General features: G+C 53.4%; 1 protein-coding gene and 2 long non-coding RNA genes across 5 annotated transcripts; 1 reads left to right on the top strand and 2 right to left on the bottom strand.

Annotated features, from left to right (window-relative positions):
* Window positions 1-564: 564 nt before the first annotated feature.
* Window positions 565-1,863, bottom strand: LOC150047564 (uncharacterized). 3 transcript variants are annotated; one of them, XR_016539212.1, is made up of 3 exons: window positions 1,772-1,863; window positions 1,486-1,627; window positions 565-1,195 (listed from the first exon to the last, which is right to left on the bottom strand). It is a non-coding gene; the product is annotated as an uncharacterized LOC150047564 (long non-coding RNA). The 3 variants fall into 3 exon arrangements; XR_016539211.1 differs by having other exon boundaries at window positions 565-1,167; XR_016539210.1 differs by having other exon boundaries at window positions 565-895.
* LOC150047563 (uncharacterized) lies at window positions 1,678-14,233 on the top strand. The gene is made up of 3 exons (XR_016539213.1): window positions 1,678-1,789; window positions 2,540-2,599; window positions 14,154-14,233. It is a non-coding gene; the product is annotated as an uncharacterized LOC150047563 (long non-coding RNA).
* Gcm1 (GCM transcription factor 1) lies at window positions 5,279-17,280 on the bottom strand. Its single transcript, XM_090355288.1, has 5 exons — window positions 17,206-17,280; window positions 10,235-10,487; window positions 9,604-9,716; window positions 8,870-8,986; window positions 5,279-7,304 (listed from the first exon to the last, which is right to left on the bottom strand). The coding sequence occupies exons 1-5, from the start codon at window positions 17,278-17,280 to the stop codon at window positions 6,627-6,629; spliced, it is 1,236 nt and encodes a 411-aa protein (XP_090211414.1). The 3' UTR covers window positions 5,279-6,626.
* Between the last annotated feature and the right edge of the window lie 303 nt (window positions 17,281-17,583).

Here is a 17,583-nt window from a genome sequence, read left to right as displayed (position 1 = left end):
CTCCGGGAATAGACTCTTCACAGAAAACATGCAATGAGCAGCAGGGCAGTGGCCTGGCACGGCAGGATCCCTAGGTACGTGCTGCTCAGGTTAGACAAGCCAAACCCCCCCCCACACACACACACACTATGCTGGGACTGGGGCTTGAACTCAGGGCAGGCATGCTGTCCCTTAGCCTCTTTGCTCAAGGCTGGCACTACCACTTGAGCCACACCTCCATACCTGGCTTCTTCAGTGATTAATTGGAAATAGGAGTCTGACGCACTCTCCCACCCTTGATCCTCAGCCCAGCCTCCTGAGTAGGTAGGATTACAAGCAAAACATGACATTCCCTGTCATGTTAACCTCATGGTCACTTTGTGAGCAGTGTAACGACGTCATAGTCCCGTTTCAAGCTTTCAGACGGTTCTTAAGCCAAATGCTAGCGTTAGCATTTCTGGCGTGGAGCTGTCCCATAGGCCTTCGCTTCGCCCAGAGTATTTCTAGGGAAAATCACTGAACCAAAGGGTGAGTGTTTTAAAATGCTGTTTTGTTTCTGTTAGGACATATAGCTGGTACGAGGAGTTTCAGTGGCATTGTTCATTCTCACACTTGCTCTTTCCAGTCAGGTAACAGATTTCACTCTTTCATACGTGCGTGTGCCATGTCCCTGCCTGCCTGCCTGCCTCCTCAAGCCCCCGGCAGGACCCAGGATACATTCCTGCTGTCCATTCTCTTTGGTGTGTGTTGACTGCACAGAGGAGTTTCCCGTGACACTGCACACTCGCCTGTGTTACACCCTGGACTCCCTTGTGAAGCTCGTACTCGTCCCCCATCGCCCCACTCTGTGATTCTGCAGCTCCCCGTGAGTGCTTTCTTCCATCAGCACGGCAAAGCCTGGCCAGCTCCATGCACACTGTTGGAAAAATGGATGGACAAAGAGCTGTAATTCACCTCACCCAGTGTAGGGTGTCACCATTCTGTCCTTTCACAAAAATGACTGTTCACTCTTCCGGAAGAAATCTCTGTCCTGCCTTCCCCAGGTCTCGGGGCCGTCGTGACGGCGCGGTGAGCAGCTCTCTCGGGCATCTCTGCCGGCTCTGTCGAGTTGGAGTTGGAGCAGGAGGAAGCCCAGGCTGAGTGGCAGGCTCCTTTGACACAAGCCACGGCATCTCCATCCCAAAGGGCCTGCAGTCATAAGCTTATGTCCGCAAAGCTGGTAAAAGGAGAGCGGGAGGCCCTGGCCTCGCAAGGTCGGGGTCTGGGAGCTGGCGCACAGCACGGAAGAGGGAGGTAACAGTGACGGAGTGGAGGGGACAAAGGTGCTCCCCGCTCCATTTGCCACGACAGTGGCTAGTGGCCCACAGCAGCCGTCACAGGCTTTGTGACCGCAGGTGTGGTTCCACAAATCCCAGACCGCAGCCCGCCAGCTGAAGATGGGAGACGCCCAGGCCGCCCGCCAGGCCCCATGTGCCAGGCTCCCATCCCTCGGGCAGCCTCCCTTACCTGTCCAGCCACGAGTCCTGGCCACTCGGCTTCCTCTCCCAACAGCATCCTGGGGCTGGAGGCCAGGGGGCCGGCCAGGAGCGCCATTCCACGACCCTCAGACTGGGTTCACACAGAGAGGATAAACATGGAGGCTCTGTAGCTGTAGGTAGTAGAATTCAGGAAGAATACAATGCATCCATGAAATGGAGACTAAAAGGAAACCTGTGGAAGACAGACCCCTTAGAGACAGCAAATGTGATGACCAAGTTCGTCTTCAATTTTGAAGGTCACAGCTGGACATTACCTTAAAAAGTCGTTGATGGTGAGGAAACAGGTCTGAGATGGTGGCTCTGCTTGCCTGCCATGACACCACAGTCCCATGGTGCCCTAAAAAGAAAGGAGGGAATTCACCCAAAGCACTGAGCTGTGTGAACCTGTCACCTACTGTGACCCACCCCAGTTCTTTTCTCAATGTCATAGTACTTTTCTTTTTGGCGGGGGTCACGAACTCAGCCTGGGCGCTGTCCCTGAGCTCTGTAGCTCAAGGCTACCACCCTACTCTTGAGCCAAGCCTCACTTCCCCCTTTACTAGAGGTTAATAGGAGATAAGAGTCTGAGGTCCTTTTGTGCCCAGGCTGGCTTTGAAGTGTGATCCTCCTCAGACCTCAACCTCCTGAGTAGTTAGGATTACAGGAGTGAGCCACCGTGCATGGCAATTTCATAATACTTCCATATTCGGTTAAGAAATGAAGCAAAGTGTTTTGCCACTAGATGACACTCTTGTCCCAGGCTGTTTTTGTTCTTGTTCTTTCCAGTCAGCTCTAGGGGCAGTGGAGTGTGTGTGTTCATGTGTGTGTGCATGCATGTATAGGGAATTGTTTTTCACATTACCAAGAACATTGCAACACCTTCATCTTTCTGACTGACTTTCAACATTGCACAGAATAGAATCTACGTAAATTGAGTAAAATCTAAAGTACACAAGAAGGCAAGTTACCCTGTTTTCTTGACAGGCTCTAAGTCTGTCATGCTGAGCTCAACAACTTAACAAGAAATCCGTTTTCTCCATCAGTTTAACTGGGCAGTTGACGTTGGCTGCTAGGAATGAAATAGGAAGAGGACTGTGTGTGGGGTGAGTATTTAGGGATGGGAAGCTGGGAGGGAGCCAGAAGCCATCCTGTCCCCACTTGACAATGGTCAATCTTGGAATGGCCTTGCTGTGGTTTTTTTGCTAGGCTCAGAGATGTTGAAGGAAGGAACTGACACTGTGGCTCAAGGGGTAGGGCAGTAGCTTTGAGCTGAAGAGCTCAGGGACAGCACCCAGCCCAGAGTTCAAGTCCCATGATCAACATCAAGAATTAAATACAAACACATATTTTAGCTGGACATGGTGGCTCACGCCTGTAATCCTAGCTACTCAGGAGGCTTATATCTGAGGATCAAGGTTCAAAGCCAGCCAGGCACAAAAGGACCAGAGACTCTTACCTCCAATTAACTCTAGAAAAGGGGAGGCAGGGCTTGGCTCAAGGGTAGGGTGGTAGCCTTGAGCTGAAGAGCTCAGAAACAGCGCCCAGGCTGAGTTCAAGCTCCATAACCCACCAGAGAGGGGTGGGGGGATTTGGCTGCTAGAAATCCACCCAGAGCAGCCTCGTATGGGGGACTGGGTCATGGTTCCAGACATGGCGAGATCTTGGGACAGATAGTCCCATTTACTGATGCCAAGCTCAGCAATCATCAGACCTCGGCATCCATGAATGTGTATTGTCTGAACTTTAGCTCTCGGGACTTTTCCTTGCCTACCAGACTCGCGCGTACCCCTGGGACCCCTGGGTGCTGCTTTTCCTTCTTTGTTTCTGAGGTACCCTTGGTGCCATGGTCCATGGGGGGCTACGTCCTTGGAGTCACTGCGCTAGAGGGTCACTCAAAGGTGGGAAGGATTTGAGATAGCCGAGTAGACCCCCGCCCCTCCCCCATCCACACAACAGAAGTATTCTGTGTAGAGTTGTATTTTGAGGTGAACTGATTGTAGGAAAACAATGGAAATCAGCAGAAAAGAGACTGGGAGCGTGTAAGATTCAGTGATGCTGGGGTTCACATAGCAAGAGAAGCTTTGTTCCCAACCCACACCCCCCAGGCCCCCTGTAGGGTGAGGATGAAAGTCCTGAAAGCCCTGTAAGGGCAGAAAGTTTCACAACCTTCTCATGCTCCCACGCCCTGCCACAATGCCCTGAAGTCTGCAAAGCAGCCTGGCTTTAGAAGGTTATCATGGGTCTTTAAGCCCCGGGGTGCCAGACAGGAGCTGTCTTGAGATGGGAGCTGTCTGAGTCGGCCCGTTCTGGAGGTCAGAAGCCTTTGTGCATTCTCATCTCCAGGGTTCCGTAGACATCTTGCTGGACTGGCTGGCAAGTGGACTCAATATTATTATGTGTTGTTGTTGTTGTTGTTGTTGTTGTTGTTGTTGTTGTTGTACAAAGGGGTTTCAAGTCCATGCCAGGCCATGAGTACAATGCTTCTTTTCATTTATTTATTTTTAATGTATGTGGTATCGAGGAATCAAACCTGGATCTTTGTGCATGCCAGGCAAGCACTCTACCATTGGGCCACACTCCCGGCCCCTATAGTGCTTCTTGACCAGCCCCTGCCAGCCTTCCTTCTCCTCGGTGTTTCTCCCTCCCATCCTCACTCTCAAGTTGCGTACGTCAACATTTACATAAGGTGTGTTGGGTACAGTTGCCTGTGTCTGCTCACCTTTCCTTCCTCCACTCCTGTGCCCCTCCCCCCGGCCCTCCCAGAGCCTGTTTCCACTTTCTGGCCTTCATTTTGATAACAGCTTCTGAGTTGTTCTGAGGAGTTACACCTTTGGGCTCCCCCCCTCACTACACCACCCTGGGCAGTTTGTTGGGTGTATATACTCACAGCCTTGCAGATGCTCTCCTATTTTAAGTCTAGCTTTCACATGTGAGAGCACACGAGCCATTGCCTCTCTGAACCTGAGTTCTAGGTCCACCTAGCCCCTTGCAAATGCCATCATGTCATTCTTCCTGAGGGGTGAGTGAAATTCCATTGCATGTATTCTTAATCCACCCATCCATCTCGAGGCATCTGGGCTATGATGTGACAGTGGACTCTTAACCCAGTGTGGGCCACTGTGACCCAGACATAGTGAGCGCCACACTGCAGAAAGCGCAGCCTCTGCCAAATGGCGCTGATTGGATGCCTTTGGGCCGGCTGAGAGTGGACCTGCCTCTCCTTCCCTAAGTGAATCAAAGGTGTAAGACCTGAAACTGGACCCACCAGAAGAAGCCAGAGGGGAAATACTTCAACATGCCGGAACAGGCAGTGCTGTGTCCCAGTGTGCATGTGACAGTTTCCCAATAGTTTTCTCATTCTTTCCATTCTAGCCCATTACGTGGCTCTATCCAAGTACTGTCCCTGTTGATGGATGTTTTTCAGGGGAGTCTTTATTTCCCTGGTACTATGGTAGGTAAAGTTATATTCTGCTGTTTCCTTAGACACACAGAATATGGCTCAGGAGCAGCCTTGTTATAGCAAAGAGAAATCCATTTGTGATGGCTAGTGCTCTACCACTTTGAAGCACGGTGCCACTTCCAGTTTTCTGGTGATTAATTGGAGAAGAGTCTCAGACTTAAGTGCCCAGGCTGGCTTTGAACCATGATCCTCAGATCTCAGCCTCCTGAGTAGCTAGGATTATAGGCATGAGTCACCAGCACCCAGCTTTAAATGTTTTATTTGTACCAATTTTTTATTAAAATCCCATCAAAAGCCAGGGGTTTGGCTTAGAAATGCTCATTATATGTAATTGGCTTGAAGTAGCCCCAAAGTAAAGAAAAACAGAAGAAAAATCAAAACTGATTTCTGTGAAATGCTAGCTTTGGTTTGGTTTGTGAACTTGAACTCGGGGCCTTGAGTTCTTCCTTGGCTTTTTTTTCCCCTATCACTTGAGTCACCCCTTCATAAACACCTGGCTCCAATCTCGTGCACTTCAGTGCATGGGCTGGTTTTGAACTGTGATCCTCGGATCTCAGCCTCCTGAGCCGCCAGGATTACAGCATTACCTAACAGCGCTATTCTACTTTTACTTTTGAATACTGTCTGTGTGAATGTTACCAAACAAAGATCGTTTTTTAACACTTGTTTATTGCATGGTTCCTTTTAGAGTCTAGGTCTAGGCTCCCCTTCTTTATAAAATACTCAGCCAAAGGAGAGAAGCTGACATTCCCAGGAGGCCATGTGGCCACGTTAATTGTACAAAGGCGTTTCCTTCCTCCCTTGTTGTTGCCAGGTCTTGAGCCCAGGGCCCCACACAGACTAAAGACCCGCTCTACCACCCTGCCACAGCCCTCAGCCACCAAGCAAGCATTTCTCCCATATTATGAGCCTAGCACCAAGTTAGGTGCCCTAAAGGCCAGTGGGTCAGAATCTAAGTTCTGGTGGGAAGGGACTGCGGGGCGGGAGGTGGGGTGGAGGGAGTCTTCTTCCTGTGTCCATAAGTTTTGCCGCGTTTTATCTTTCTAAGTAATGCACTTAGGTCATGATTCTTGTCTTGACAAGTCTTACAATCAGCGGGGAAACATTGTTTTCTTGGTGCCAGCAGGGTCTGACTGGAGGGCCTCGGCTCTTGCACAGCTTTTTCTCTCCAGGCTGGTTCTCTACCCCTTGAGCCACCTGGGTCCACCCCAGCTGACTTCAAACCTCCACCCTCAGCTCTCAGCCCCTTGAAGGTCGTGGAACCACCCGCCAGTGCCTGGCCTAACAGCACAGTTTTCATGAAGCATTGAATGCTTCGTGGAAGAAGCTGCAGCCTCATCTGCCTCTGCTTCTTCATCTCAGCTCCTGAGAACGCGTGGATGCCATTCTAACTCGGCGAGGTCTTCGCACTCGGGCTCCATTCAGTGTGGTGGAAGCGCGAGGCCGTGGGGCGGGCAGCGAGGCGGTCCAGTCTCCATCCCTCACGGGGGTGAAGCTCGGCATGGAAGTGGCACACTAGTCATCGGACTAGTGTGGCAAGAACAAAAAGCAAGTTCCGTGGTCTGCTGTGGCCTTTCCCGTTTCCCCGTGGCTATGTTTGGAAACTTTTTCCTAAGGAAATGCTTCCAGCCACTTCCCACGCCAGAGGGTGAGGTGGCAGGGGACGCAGGTCACCGCAGGGGACAGAGGTTGAGCAGCATGTCGCTGCTGAGGTGATCCAAACCCGTGTATGCCATTTCTTCCTCCAGGTCCCACTTGTGGCACTGCTGGAGGGGGTGGGCGCCGCAGCCCAGCGCCATGGGGTCTTGCGGGCGCCCGGGGCATGTGGGAGAAGGCACGTAGCTGTGGAACTCGGCAGGCCCTCTCTCCTCCAGCAGCTCACCACCCGGGTTCGGCCACATGGGGTGGCAGCCGGCTTGGCCCACGGGGGGATCCAGTGGCACGTGCTGGGGGAAGGGCTCCAGGGGGCTCAGTGGGGCAAACAAGTCACAGGGCCAGCTGGCCAGAGGGAAGGGATGGCAGCTGTCCCTGAGGGGACTTCTCTCCAGAGAAGCCTGTCTGTGCCTCACCTGCACGTGGTCATAACCTACGTGGAACCCCGGGGCGGGGGGTTTGGGTGCACCCCCGTCGTGGCTGGGTCGTCTGCTAGGTGGCTGCGGCTCCGCCAGTGCCAAAGCCTCCCCCACGTCGTAACTCCTCTTGGGGCAGGAGAAGCAGTCGTTCGGAGAGCTCTCCCTGGCAGTGTTACCTATTAAAGGCCCGTGGTAACTACCAGGCAGCTGAAAGCCTTCCTGGAATGACCAAGTTAAAGGCAAACCTGCCTGGCTCTGAGCTTCACCTGGAAGAGGCTGGAAAGGGAAGGGAAAAGCTTGTGTTAATAAGTTAAGGACATCCAGCCAGCTACCACAGCCCCTCCGCACGCTACCACGCTTCCCTCTGCCTGATGTGCCTGAGTTGGACACCACCATCTTCACCACAGCCTCGCAGGGCAAGCAACAGAAAGGCTGCCTCCAATTCCACCTTAGAGCTTTCTGACCAGTGAAGAAGCAAGCCTCTCACTCCGTGGACACAGGAGAGTGTTTGAGAGCTCAGGGGCAGTGCACAGGCCAAGTTCAAGCCCCACGACCAAAAAAAAAGAGTGGGAGAATGTTGGTTCAAGGCCAGCCTGTGCAGAGAAGACTGGAACACTCAATCCCCAAGGAAAGAAGCTGAGCATGATGCTGTCTGCCTATCATCTAAGGAGGGATGAGAAGACCAAAGGAGGTGGATCACAGCTCAGGGCACGCTGGGTGGGAAGCAATCCTATCTCTGGCCAACAGCATGGCCTAGTGGTTGAGTGCCTACCATGCCCAAAGCACTGGGTTTGAGTCCTCGGTACCACATACACAGAAAAAACAGGAAGTGGTGCTCTGGCTCAAATGGCAAAAGCAATGAGCCTTGAACAAAGAAGTGTCCAAGGACAGTGCCCCAGGCCTGAGTTCAAGCCCTAGGACTGACAAAAAAAAATAGAGTCTATCACAAAAATTACTAGAAAAAACCAGGGCTGGAGGCCTAGCTCTGCAGTAGAGCACCAGTTTAGACATCACGCGGCCCTAAGTTTAAAACCAGCACCATTTCTTTAAGAAAGACAGCTCTAGGAGGAAAGGAAATGTGCTCTAGGCGGAGGCCATGGCTCAAGTGGACCTGTGTCTGGGACAAAGGGTCTTTCTACACAATTACACAGGCCAGGCAAGCCTATGCCTTGAAATCCTCCTGCCTCAGCCTTCTGTGTGCTGGGGTTAGGGACACATGCCATCCCACTTGGCTTACATGCCATTTATTTCCTCTCAGTAGATAAGCTCAGCTAATAATCTGCCTTGAAGATATATGAAAATTCGAGGGACTCCCTCTACACCCAAAAAAGGCAGAAGGCTAACGTTCTGTGGAGACCATTTCAATTAATTTTGATCCTATGGAAATATAGCATGAGAAATACAGATCAAGGATGAATTCAAATTTTGTTTAAAATTCTGCTCTACAACATAAGCTAGGTGTCTGTGGCTCACACCTATAATCCTGGCTGGACCATTCAGGAAGCTGAGATCTGAGGTTCACGGTTCAGAGCCAGCCCGGCATGACAGTCAGCAAGACTCTTATCTTTCATTAATCACCAGAAAACCAGAAATGGCAATGTGGCTTAAGGAGTAGGGCTCTAGCCTTGAGCTGAAGTGCTCTGGAACAGCGTCCAGGCCCTGAGTTCAAGCCCCATGACCAACCAAAAAAAAAAAAAAACCAAAAAAACGTGTTCTACAACAGATAAGGAACTGAAATTTGCAGGTGTGATTCCAAGCTGGTGGATTCTCAGGGTAAAATCTCCACTTCTGTGCGTGGCCAGTGGAGGAGCAGGCCTGCTCCAGCCCCCATGACGGCTTACCCGTGCTTCCCGGCCCCCCTTCCCCTTGGAGGACGCCATGCGGGCTTTCTTCATTGCTCTCCTTGCCTCGGCTTCTAGTTTGGTTTCGGGCCTGGGGTGATCGTGCTCTCCCTTGGACTTCAAGGAGACAAAGGACAGACGTCAGCAATGGGGCTGTGTCTGGGCAGCAGCGCTGCCTGTGGGTTGCCATGCCATGTGAGCAGTGCTCTCCCAGTGGGGTGCAGCGTTCAGATTCAAGAGACCTCGGGGTCCCTCAGCTGCCTGCCTCTGCTCACAGCCCCATGAAGCTCCCTGACTACTTCACTAGCTCCTCCTCCTCCTCCTCCATCATCTCCATCATCATCACATCATCATCATCATCATCATCATCATCATCATCATCATCATCACCTCCATCATCACCATCATCATCACCCGCATTGCAGGCTGGGAAACAGCGGCATGGACGAGTAGATTAAGCTGTCTGGGCAGCCTGCCCTCCCCGGCTGGAGCCAGCCCGGCACAGAGAGCCAACCAAGGCACCCGAGTCCTTCTGTCACCTGTTTGTGCCTTTCCCACCCACTCCACAGGCAGCCGGGACTCTGGAAGGTCACCTGTTGGGGTGTCCGGGACGAGCTCAAAGGCTACGGACTGAGCCCGGGAGTGGGGTGCAGCGGGTGCCCTCCTGGGGCCGGGCGTCGGCCAGGCCCCCCACCCGGGGTTGGCGGGCTGTTCCCTAGGCCACTGGGCCCCACCTGGAAGAAGATGAAGCGCCCGTCGTGCCTCCAGAAGTTGGTGACGGGGAAGCCGCCATGGCCGCGGCAGGGGAGCAGCTTCAGGGGCCCGCTGCAGTTGGGACAGCTCTTCCCTGGGGGGACACAGGCCGTGACTGCGCGTGCCGGCTCTTGAGTGGGGCCCTCGGGACGCGCCTGGCCCCCACCCCCCTCCGGCGCCTGTGGGCCTGCGGGGGGGGGGGTTAGCGGGGGGGGGGGGGGAGCTGGCCGGGGGATGTGAGGGGGGGGAGGGGGTGTGAGCAGGGGGGATGAGGGGGGGTGTGAGCGGGGGTGTGAGTGGGGGGTGTGAGCAGGGGGGGTGAGCAGGGGGGCTGAGGGGGGTGGGAGGGGGGTGTGAGCGGGATGTGTGAGCGGGGGCCGGCTGGGGGGTGTGAGCAGGCGGTGTGAGCAGGGGGGTGTGAGCGGGGGTGAGCAGGGGTTGTGGGGGGTGTGAGCAGGGGGAGTGAGGGGGGGTGAGCAGGGGGTGTGGGGGGTGGGAGGGGGGGTGTGAGCAGGGGTCCGGCCGGGGGGTGTGAGTGTGAGCGGGGGTGTGATGGGGGGGTGTGAGCGGTTGTGGTGGGGGCCCCGGGGTGGGGGCCCCGGCCTCACTCACGCTGCTGCCTCTGGCGGGCCTTGTCGCAGATGGCGGGCCTCAGGTGCACCTTGCGGCCGTCACGCGTGGAGCAGTCTCGGCCGCACACCACCACACCCAGGCAGGACTTCTTGAGGATGCGCGAGTTGTGGTTGTTGGTGTTGCGCATGGCCCAGCTGCTCAGGTGGCGCTGGGCGCTCCGGTCCTCCCAGCTGTACACCAGCTTCTGCGACGAGTCTGGCCACTCCCGGAACCAGTCGGTCTTCTTCACGTCCTGAGGGACCCACAGAGGGCACCGTGGAGGGGGGGAGAGGGGGGGAGAGGTGAGGGAGGGGGAGGGAGAGGGGAGGGGAGGGGAGGGAAAGGGGAGGAAGACTGGAGGGAGAGGGGAGGGAGAGGGGAGGGAGAAGGAGAGGGGAGGGAGGGAAAGGGGAGGAAGACTGGAGGGAGAGGGAGAGGGGAGGGAGGGAGAGGGAGGGGGAAGGAGAGGGAGGGAGAAGGGAGGGAGAGGGAGGGGAGGAACACTGGAGGGAGAGGGGAGGGAGAGGGGAGGGAGAAGGAGAGGGGAGGGAGGGAAAGGGGAGGAAGACTGGAGGGAGAGGGAGAGGGGAGGGAGGGAGAGGGAGGGGGAAGGAGAGGGAGGGAGAAGGGAGGGAGAGGGAGGGGAGGAACACTGGAGGGAGAGGGGAGGGGGAGGGGAGGGGTTCGGGCCCAGCCAGAGCCAAGCAAGAGGCCCGGGATGCTGGAGTCTGGGCGGGTGAAGAGAGCACCCGACATGCCCCAGTCTGCTAAGCCCGCTGAGTTCCCACGGCTGGCACGCCAGGCACCAGGGCCTCCGTGAGGAGGTCTGGGGGTGACGCTGCGCCCCCTCCTCTCCTACGATGCCCACTCGAGCACGGTGGCCATCAGGCAGATGCGGCCTACCCCTGCCCACCTTCCAAGGCCTCCTCCCCGGTGCTGCCACCCTGCCAGCCGTACCCTGTGGAGAGAACCGTGGCTCACACCCTCTTTGAGACTAAATCCAGTGCTCGCTTCTCCTCAGCAGCCCTCCGTGCAGGGGAGGGGGTTATCCACTAGCCCTGCCACCAGCCACGGCTCCGCAGCACACGGAGGGTTGTTTCAATAGCTCAAATACCCCGAGTCAGTTCATTCCTGAGCACAGCGCTGTCCTGAAGTCAAACTCACAGCCAAAGCCACATGGAGCCAAGGCCCTGGCTCCTCTCTTCCCTTTCCCTCCCTGTCCTCCTCACCCTCGTCTCCCCTCCCACCCCCTCCCCTTCTCTCCTCTGTCCTCACCCTCCTTGTTTTTCTTCGAGACAAGATCTCACTATGTAGGCTTAGCTGGCCCCGAATGTCATCCTAGAAACCTCCGTTAAATTCCTGGTGCGGAGAATATAAAGTACAAATTAGAAAGCCTTTAATTCCTGTTTTCTGCATGTCAGGCAAGAAGTATTTCCCTAGTGTTCTTATTCCAACTTTAGACTTATTATGTTCAAATAAGTCCTTGCTAAAACTTGCAGAAAATAAAATACAAATTCATTAGATGTGCACGTTGGAGACCTTAGGAATATTCCTGTTCAATTATAAACTTCTTAACCAAGAGGGAAAACAAACAGTTACTCATAAAAGGTTAGAAATTAAACAAAGGATGTAAAAAGAAGCAGCAACTGGGATGGAAGAGCACGCCTGTGACCCCAGCGCTGGAAGGCCGAGGCCTCGGGCCTGAGCTCCATGAGCTCCCTGGTCCACGAGGACTGGACGAGCCCACCCAGGAGCACCCCGGAGATGTCGGGTGGGGATTTGCCAACCAAGACTTAAAATTTGCCTCTCTGAGACCTTAAGTTAAAAGACTTCTCGGGATCCTTATTCTCCGCCTGACATCAGATGTTGTGCATGAGATACGTCTAGGCTTTCTCTTAATTGCCAGGAAAAAAGAATGTCAAAGATTCCATTAAATGTCAAATCAGAAGATTACGAATAAATAAGCAGTCAAGGGAATAGTATGATGTAATCACATTTATGTCCACCAGTGTGTGTGTGTGTGTGTGTGTGTGTGTGTGTGCGCGCGCGTGTGCGGGTCTTGCACTTTTGCTTGACTTTTTCATTCAAGATTGGTGCTTTACCATTGGAGCCACTGCTCTACTTCTGGTGTTTTGCTAGTGAACTGGAAACTCAGAGTGTTCCCGAAGGGGCTAGTTGTGAACAAGGAGGGGGGAGGGAGGGGAAGGAAGGGAAGGGAAAGGGAAGAGAGGAGCCCAGGGCCTTGGCTCCATGTGGCTTTGGCCGTGAGTTTGACTTCAGGACAGCGCTGTGCTCAGGAATAAATTGACTCAGGGCATTTGAGCTATTGAAACAACCCTCCGTGTGCTGCTGCGCTGTGGCTGGTGGCAGGGCTAGTGGATAATCCCCTCCCCTGCACAAGGGGTTCTGTTTAAGAAAAATGAGCACTGGATTTATTCTCAAAGAGGGGTGTGTGTGTGTGTGTGGATGTGGATGTGATGAATGGGTTTTGAACTCAGGGCCTGAACACTATCCTTGGTCTTTTCAAGGCTAGAGCTCTACCACTTGAGCCTCAGCACCACTTCTGGCTTTTTCTAAGTATGTGGTACCAAGGAATCGAACCCAGGTCTTTGTGCATGCTAGGCAAGCACTCTACCACTAGGCCAAACTCCTGGCCACGACCTGAGACTCTTATCTCCAATTCACCTCTAGAAAATGGGAAGTGGAGGGGCCGGGAGTCTGGCCTAGTGGTAGAGTGCTTGCCTAGCATGCATGAAGACCCGGGTTCAATCCCTCGGTACCACATACATAGAAAAAAGCCAGAAATGGTGCTGAGGCTCAAGTGGTAGAGCTCTAGCCTTGAGAAAGTCCAAGGACAGTGCTCAGGCCCTGAGCTCAAGCCCAGGACTGACAAAAAGAAAAAGAAAAAAAAAAGAAAATGGCAAGTGGGGCTTGGCTCAAGGGTAGGGCATAGCCTTGAGCTAAAGAGCTCGGGGACAGCGCCCAGGCCAAGTTCGAGCCCCATGACCCACAAAATTAAAAAAAATTAAAGATGAATGATATAACCAGTATGAATGAGTGGATGAATTAACCAGTGTGGATGACGTAGTCCGTATGAATCCACTGTGCACTCTGGATCTCGGCAGCATCAGCTTCCTCCCGTAATCCTCGTTTTTAATGGAGCAACAGCAGCCTCTCTACCTAAGAGGTCCTGCTGGACAAGCAAGCCAGCGCTGAAGCGATTGCCACTGAGAGAACAGGGTGAGAAGACACGAGCGCTGCTCTGCACGGGCTGCAGTGAAGAGGCTTCTGTCCGCCAGCTCTGAACCCAGCGCCTGTGCACAGGCCTCGCTGGGCTGGGCCCGGGAAGCTTCCAGCCGGCTCCAGCCCATGGAGCTGAGGACGCCCTCTCCCTGCCCCCAGCTTTGCTCTTCCCAAAGGTTCCCACCCCACCTTCCCGGCCCACGGAACCTGGAAACACAAGAGCACAGTTCCTCCAGGATCGGCGTCAACAGCCTGCAGAACAGGAGTCTGCCCTGGTCAGTCAGTCTCCCTGCCTGGGCCAGAGGTGCCGGCTGCCCCTGCCTCTCTCAAGTCACTCTGGCACTGACCCCCTGTGGACCAACATGCGCATGCTGTCTGTGCAGCCAGGTGACTACAAGATCGCTGCTGTGGAAAGGAGCGTGGCTCTGTGGCCCAGAAGCCCTTAGCCTGACGTAGTGACTGGTGACACATCTGAAAACACCAGCCCAGCAAGGGCAGGATCTTGAGCTCAAATCCCGATTCTAATGTTTTCTAAGTTTGCCTCGATTAGAGATGGAGATGTTAAATTGCAGCCCCTTGTAGAACCTTTGGAAGTTTAGAAAACAAAACTAAAAAAACATGTTCGATGTCCTAAGGAGTTCAAAACTGCTAACTAATGCTAAAACTCCACACACAGGGCTTGTGGAGCTGGGGGGTTTCTCACGGAGACCTGAGCCAGGAGGAAGCTGAGCGGCAGAGCGACCTGCCCGGGTATGGAGAAACCATCGTTCTGGTAAGAATGCAACCCTAGGAAAAAGAAACTATACATTATTTGTAAATGTGACGTCTTACGATAGCTTTAAGACCTTGCCTTTGGTTCTCTGACTCCAACCAGGGGGAACAGGGATCACTGGAGACTCCAGGGAAACAGGGAAAACTAGGTGACAACACTGCCTCCCAGCTCAGCGTCCCCTCCCGGCTCAGCCTCCCAGCCCGGGGAGAGCAGGGGGAGGGATGGGGAGAAGCGGAGGGAGAAACAGCTACACACACGTGGCTTCCACCACCGAACTTCACGTAGTCGTGAATGGACGAACTGAGAGCCGCTACAGGAAGTAACCAGACTCAGAGGTACAGGCAAGGCGTGTTTTCCCCTCATGTGTGGAATTTAGGGTGGGAAGGAAGGACAGAAGAATGAGAGGGGAATTTTTAGGGAAGGAGGAGAAGAGACAGCATGGTGGAGGGGTGGATGTGATTGGAGCGCACATCTGTGGGAATGTCACAATACACAAGATATTCCAATAAAAAAGGAAATAGCCTAGATTTTCTCTATGTACGTGGTACCAAGGAATAGAACCCGGATCTTCGTGCATGCTAGGCAGGCTCTCTACCACGAGGCCACACTCCCAGCCCTTACCCTTTTCTTTCTTAACAATACCTTTAGAAATTCCTTGTAATTTCTACCTAGACAACATATTTTGAAAAACACTGGTCTGAGCGGCTGAGGGACGAGGCGGGATCTGTAAGGAATTCCTCCTTTGATTTTGCAGAGGGACTAAGGCAGGTGCCACGGAGAGTGAACCATCCACGGATCACACGCTGGTTCACGGCAGGCTGTGCCCGCAGCCTACGCACAGGCCTGCCCTTGCAATCGGACAGACTCAAGAGGCTCTCGGGAGAGCATGAGACTCACTTTAAGAAGAGGAAAGGGAATTTCAGAAAGGTAACTGATTCTCAAAGGTTCTACCAGGCTGTACTTGCACTCAGATCCAAGGCTGTCTCTAGGACACGAGCTTGGCGCAACACCCTCTGCCCTCAGAGGCTCTGGTGTTCAGACGTCTGATGTTTTCCCTTTTCTCCCTGACTGCTTGTTAATAGAATTCCAGCTCGCTTACTGTCAGGTGACGATGTTCTTATGTCTGTCATACATTATTAAGGGATAGATGTACTTTTATCACTTCCTTACTACATTTTCATAAGTTGGCAGGCACTTAACGATTCCCACGAGCCATCTTGGTACCTTTTTATAAACTGTGGGTGATGCATTTCCAGAAGTAAGCATGCATTTTTGCCCTCTGCACTCTGCTCCACGCTCTAGCTGGCTAAGAAGGCTTTGTTCTGAAAGTCCCTGTGGGAACTTCCTAAGGCAAGCCTTGCAGTGGGGAAGTTGTTTCTTCCCCTCCGTTCACAGATGTGATGGGTCCTATTTCAGGAAAAACAATGCCTGGGGTCCCTGGGGTCGCTGCCGTCCCCCGAAATCCGGTGTAGGAATGGACATTGGAACATTTCTTAGGAGTCTTCTAACTTCAACTCTCGCTTTACTTATGTCCATCTCCTAGCTGGGATTACAACCATGAATTCACTAGACACTGTGGTGAAAATGGAAGACACGACTTGCGGGTGTGAATGGGAGGGGAAAATGGGAAGGGTGACGCTGCTCCAAATGTACTCCTTACCTGACCTTTGTGGCTGTAACCCCCTGTACACCACCTTTATATGTTTTTTTAAAGAAATAGGCAGAAAAAGGAGTGCCTGAGGCAAGAGTCATTACAATTTGCTTTTAAATGTATCCAGAACAGCTGGAATAGTCACAAAACTAATCAAAGTCAGCTTCACGCACACAAACTCCTAAGGGGGGGGCATGGCAAGGCTGTGTTCATGTAACAACCCTTCCGTGAGTGGAACCCTGTCTTCCCACTCTCCTGAGATCTGTCAAGGGAGAATAGATAAGCCAGTTCAGAGAAACAAAAGGAAGCCTTTGTGAATGCAGAAATCCACAATGGCTGTTGGCTGAGGCAGTGGGATTGGCACCCCTGCCCTGGGGGATTAAACATCCTCAGTCTCTGCAATGGAGAAGGATTATGTCCGAGAAGAAACGACAGTGCTCTGGAACCCTTTGTACATGGCTACCAGCAAAAACACCTTCAAATGCCAAGAACTGAGAACAGGCAAAGTCAGAAATGATGCACTGACCTTGAGCAAAAGAAGCTCAGGGACAGTGCCTAGGCCCGAGTTCGCGCCCCGGGACTGGCAACTAAACAAAAGAAAAGAAAACCGGGCACATTAGTTCTGGGAGTGTGGTACCGTGGTAGAGCACTGACCAGCTCTGAAGAGGTCCTGAGTTCAGTCCCTAGAACCTCAGCAACAACCAAAATGAAGTAAATGCCAGTCAGGTGCGGTGGTGCGCGCCTGCAATCCCAGCATCCAGAGGCCTGGGCAAGAGAATGGAGAGTTCAAGGGCAGACTGAGCTGCAGGTCAACCTTGAGGATAACCTGGGTTACCTAGGGAGACCCTGCCTCCAAAAGTACAACTAAAAAGCCAAGTCAAAGGCCAAAGACATGATCAAAGTCTGGAAGAAAGGCAAAGCATTCTCTCTGCAGAAAGCTGCCTCACGCGGGTGGTTGGGGACTTGCACAAGCGCTGGGGGGGTCCTGCGGTATGTCACAAGGGCGGGCCTTGGACTGCCGGCTATGAGAACCGACGCACTACAAAAGTCTCCCTGGAAAATAAACCATCACAGGTGTTCTCCTGCCAGCCAAGCTTTGGAAAAGCAGTTCAGTGGCACTAGGGTACCCGGGAAGTAAGGGGCCCCTCAAGTCACAGCCCCTAGCTCTCCAACTGCTCGCCTGACATGCCAGAGGAAGCTCTGGAGAGCGTTTACTTGAGGATCAGGACCCTCAGGCCCCAGCAGATGGAGAGAGATGGCTGCACAGTCCAGTGCTAAAGGCTGCGTTCTGCCGCAAGGGCCTACCTGTGGCAGCTTGATGTCGTTAATATCCCAGCTTACTATCTCTCTGTCCTCCGTGTCGAGGTCCTCACGCTCCATCGTGACACCGGGTGTGCACAGGATTCCTCCCGTTCAGTTTCTTCCCAGTGGACCTGCAAGCTCTGCTCCCAGACGTTCCTGGCGTCGCTGGATCTGACCACTCAAGCAGCGGATACCAGAAGACAGTTTCCTGAGGCCCCCTCAAAAGATATTCAAGAAATTAAAAATCAAGGTCTGTCTGCTGGAAACATCTGCTTCATTGGCTTCTTGGCAAGGACCAAATATTAATAAGAAAGTGAAACGTTGGGAAGTGACTGTCAAGCTTGTGGTCCTTTCGAGGCAGCAGGGACAGGAAGTTTGGGC

This window comes from Megascapheus bottae, chromosome 22, assembly GCF_031878675.1.
Source record: "Megascapheus bottae isolate mThoBot1 chromosome 22, mThoBot2.hap1, whole genome shotgun sequence".
Classification (NCBI taxonomy): domain Eukaryota; kingdom Metazoa; phylum Chordata; class Mammalia; order Rodentia; family Geomyidae; genus Megascapheus; species Megascapheus bottae.
Note: the sequence above shows the minus strand (reverse complement) of the source record. Positions and strands in the feature narration are given on the sequence as shown.

Excerpts from the sequence above, each read along its gene's own strand:
- Gcm1 (XM_090355288.1), bottom strand. The coding sequence starts at position 17,280 with ATGGAGCGTGAGGACCTCGACACGGAGGACAGAGAGATAGTAAGCTGG. Across the intron at positions 10,488-17,205 it reads ACGACATCAAGCTGCCACAG|GACGTGAAGAAGACCGACTG; the intron begins GTAGGCCCTTGC and ends TGGGTCCCTCAG. Across the intron at positions 9,717-10,234 it reads GGCCCGCCAGAGGCAGCAGC|GGAAGAGCTGTCCCAACTGC; the intron begins GTGAGTGAGGCC and ends GTGTCCCCCCAG.